Genomic DNA, 3,478 nt, shown 5'->3' with positions numbered 1-3,478 from the left:
ACAGCTCACAGCAACCTCAAACTCTTGGGCTCAAGCGATTCTCTTGCCTCAGCCTCCCAAGTAGCTGGGACTACAGGCACCTGCCACAATACTCAGCTATTTTTTGTTGCAGTTGTCATTGTTGTTTAGCTGGCCCAGGCTGGGTTCAAGCTCGCCTGCCTTGGTGTATATGTGGCTAGCACAGTAACCACTTTGCTACAGGTGCTGAGCCTGATTTGCTTTTAGTCTGTGGAAACTCTTGGGGCTTGAATAGAGAATTCCTTTTTCCAGGAGGACTTTAGTTTTCTCCTGCAGGAGTTTTTCATCTCCTTCCAGATTCCTGGAATCATCTAGGAAATTCAGCCCCAGGCAAATTAGAGATGTCTGCTTGGTGCATTCTTCTGATTCTTGAAGACATCCCTGCATAATAACCAGAGCACAAAGTTGTTTTGGTGCCTAGCACAGAGACTAGCTACCACTGGTGCATTCTAGCTTGGGGAACAAAGGGATGCCTGGGAGGAGGGCAGAATGGACTTAGAGACCCTGGGAATCCACTCTATTACATCCTCTCCTTATCTTCCCTAGGCCTGGCCAGCATGACACAGAATTTGGAGCCACTTCTAAAGAAGCAGGGCTGGGACTGGGCGTGAGTTCTGGGATTGAGGTTGGGGGGCAGGGAAAGGCTGGGAATCTCCCAGGGTCCCACAGGCAGGCTTTTGACTGGCTATGGGGCCTCTCAACTTGCTATTCTCAGGCTCCCTCTGGTCAAGCTGGCTATCCGCGTGGGGCTGGCAGTGGTAGGCTCCATGCTGGGTGCCTTCCTTACCTTCCCAGGCTTGCGACTGGCCCAGACCCACCGTGATGCACTGATCATGTCAGAGGACCGGCCCATGCTGCAGTTACGTGGGTTGCTTGGTGGGTGAGGGGATTGGGGACCTGGGGGAATGTAGGGGAGTGGTAGGGTATCTCACTCCTTCCTGCCTTCACCTCCAGGTTCCTCCTGCACACCAGCTTCCTATCTCCCCTATTCATCTTATGGCTCTGGACAAAGCCCATTGCACGGGACTTCATGCACCAAGCACCTTTTGGGGGGACATCCTTCTCCCTGTGCGTATTGGGTGGGGCTGGGAGGCCCCTCTATGTACTGTAGTTTATGAGGCTCAGGGAGGAGCTGGGAGAAGATTCTGGGGGTGGATCCTAGAGGGTGAAGGGATAGCTATATTAGCCCTCTAGCCCCCACCCTCTTGCCACAGGCTTTCAGACTCAGCCTTTGACTCAGTGCGCCTCTGGGTGCTGGTAGCGCTGTGCCTGCTGCGGCTGGCAGTGACCCGGCCCCACCTGCAGGCCTACCTGTGCCTAGCCAAGGCCCGAGTAGAACAGCTTCGGAGGGAGGCTGGCCGCATTGAGGCCCGTGAGATCCAGCAGCGGGTATGGATGCCTGGGCAGGGAGGGAACATGGGGCTCAGGGTAGGTCTCTGGTTCACACTGGCGGGCGGAGTGGAGTTATTCCGAACCCAAGAAGCCCCTGCTCTATAGCCACCACTGCTACTTGCCCACCAGGTGGTCCGTGTCTACTGTTACGTGACGGTGGTAAGCTTGCAGTACCTCACACCACTCATCCTCACCCTCAACTGCACGTTACTACTGAAGACACTGGGTGAGAAGTTGCAGGGGGTAGAGTGGTAAAGGGAGAGGAAGGCAGGGGCCAGTAGATGGGGGATAGGGTAGAGGTGAGGCCTGGGTGGGGTCAGCCTGGTTTTGGTACAGCCAAGGCTGGAGGACCCTTGAGAGCCCAACCCCTCCTATGTTCTCATATCTCCCTCTTGTTTTCTCCTATCCTAGGTGGCTACTCCTGGGGACTGGGCCCAGCACCCCCACTGTTCCCCGCCATATCCTCAGCCAGTGCTATTCCACTTGGCCCCGGGGAGGATGAAGTCCAGCAGACAGCAGCGAGTATCGCTGGCGCCCTGGGCAGTTTGCTTACACCTCTCTTCCTCCGAGGCGTCTTGGCCTACCTTGTCTGGTGGACAGCTGCTTGCCAGCTTCTCTCCAGCCTCTTTGGCCTCTATTTCCACCAGTACTTGACAGGCTCCTAGTTGCCTGCATACCCTCCTGGGACCCTGAGGTCTGGTGCTAGGCCAGTGGAACACAGGCCAGCCCTGTGTGTACCTCCATGTCCCCTGCAAGATGGGGCTGACTCTGCACCGTTCCCTTCACCACAGTGCCTGAGCCATGCCCCACTTGGACTCTGGGCTTCTGCCTGGAAACTCTCCAGGGCCCTGCAGCACGAGGGTCTGAGGCCATTGTTGCTGAAGTGCATGCTGGGTTTGAGATGGGAGGAGTGCTGTTTTGAACAAATAAAGGAGTAAGCCAGTTTTTACAAACAGAAGGGGTAGCGGATGCTGGCTTCTGCAAGTAGCATCTTGTAAGTTTGTGTGGCATTCACCTGGGTTGCAGGGTGGGAGCTTTAGCAGGAGGGAGAACAGAGTAGAACTGAGACAGGGAGAAAAGACCTAAGAGTAGAAAGAAAATAGAGGACGAAGGGGAAAGAGAAGAAACACATATGTTTGAGGAAAAGGCCAAACGCTCAGCTATTGGAGATCAGCCTGGGGAAAGGTGGGTGGATGATGAGAGAAGTGAGCACCATGAGAGAGTGCAGGGAAAGATTCCAAAGGAAAGGAATGGACAGGGGAGAAAGAGGTTGAGGAAGTAGGAAGGAGTGGCACCCATGGTACTGCCACTATCTCCCCCAGGTATGTGGTGGCTGCTCTTGCACATAGGTCACACATAGGCAACCAGGTACATTAAGGCCATGGTGACCCAGGGAAAGGGAAGTGGGGCTGTCTTGATCTCTTGAATTATCCTGTCACTGGGATCTTGGTGTGTGCGCATCTGCATTACAGTATATAGGTGGATTACATTTTACATACACTGTTTTTTTTTTTTGAGACAGAGCCTCAAGCTGTCCCCCTGGGTAGAGTGCCGTGGCATAGCTCACAGCAACCTCCAACTCCTGGGCTCAAGCGAGTCTCCTGCCTCCGCCTCCCAAGTAGCTGGGACCACAGGCGCCCGCCACAACGCCCGGCTATTTTTTGGTTGCAGCCATCATTGTTGATTGGTGGGCGGATTTGAACCCACCACTTTAGGTGTATGTGGCTGGCGCCACAGGCACCCAGCCATTTTTTATATATACTGAAAAGTCAGACAGTCCCTCATTATGGTACCACTTAAGATTTTTCAGCTTGACAATGGGTTTATCGGGAGATAACCTCCATCTTAAGTCAAGGAGCTCCTTATGACCTTCCACAAAGTTATGGTCTCTACAGGAATGATTACTGCTCTTAATACTATTATAAAGTTAAAAAATTAAAAATTGGGGCGGCGCCTGTGGCTCAAAGGAGTAGGGCGCCAGCCCCATATGCTGGAGGTGGCAGGTTCAAACCCAGCCCCAGCCAAAAACTGTAAAAATAAAAATTGTACTATTTTAAGTCAGGGACTA

At 53.4% G+C, this 3,478-nt stretch overlaps 1 protein-coding gene across 1 annotated transcript in view; it reads left to right on the top strand.

Annotated features, from left to right (window-relative positions):
• TMEM161A (transmembrane protein 161A) overlaps positions 1-2,363 on the top strand; it is a 26,137-nt gene extending 23,774 nt beyond the window's left edge. Inside the window, exons 7-12 of the mRNA XM_012809462.2 lie at positions 565-625; positions 734-877; positions 973-1,086; positions 1,233-1,407; positions 1,540-1,636; positions 1,822-2,363. Coding sequence (XP_012664916.2) covers positions 565-625; positions 734-877; positions 973-1,086; positions 1,233-1,407; positions 1,540-1,636; positions 1,822-2,075 — 845 coding nt within the window. The 3' untranslated portion in view covers positions 2,076-2,363. The remainder of the gene's footprint in view (positions 1-564; positions 626-733; positions 878-972; positions 1,087-1,232; positions 1,408-1,539; positions 1,637-1,821) is intronic.
• Positions 2,364-3,478: the final 1,115 nt, after the last annotated feature.

The sequence above is a fragment of the Otolemur garnettii genome, unplaced genomic scaffold (assembly GCF_000181295.1).
Source record: "Otolemur garnettii isolate 467f Iridium unplaced genomic scaffold, OtoGar3 scaffold00105, whole genome shotgun sequence".
NCBI classification, from domain to species: Eukaryota; Metazoa; Chordata; class Mammalia; order Primates; family Galagidae; genus Otolemur; species Otolemur garnettii.
The sequence above is the reverse complement of the archived record's forward strand: the minus strand, read 5'-3'. Positions and strand labels throughout refer to the sequence as shown.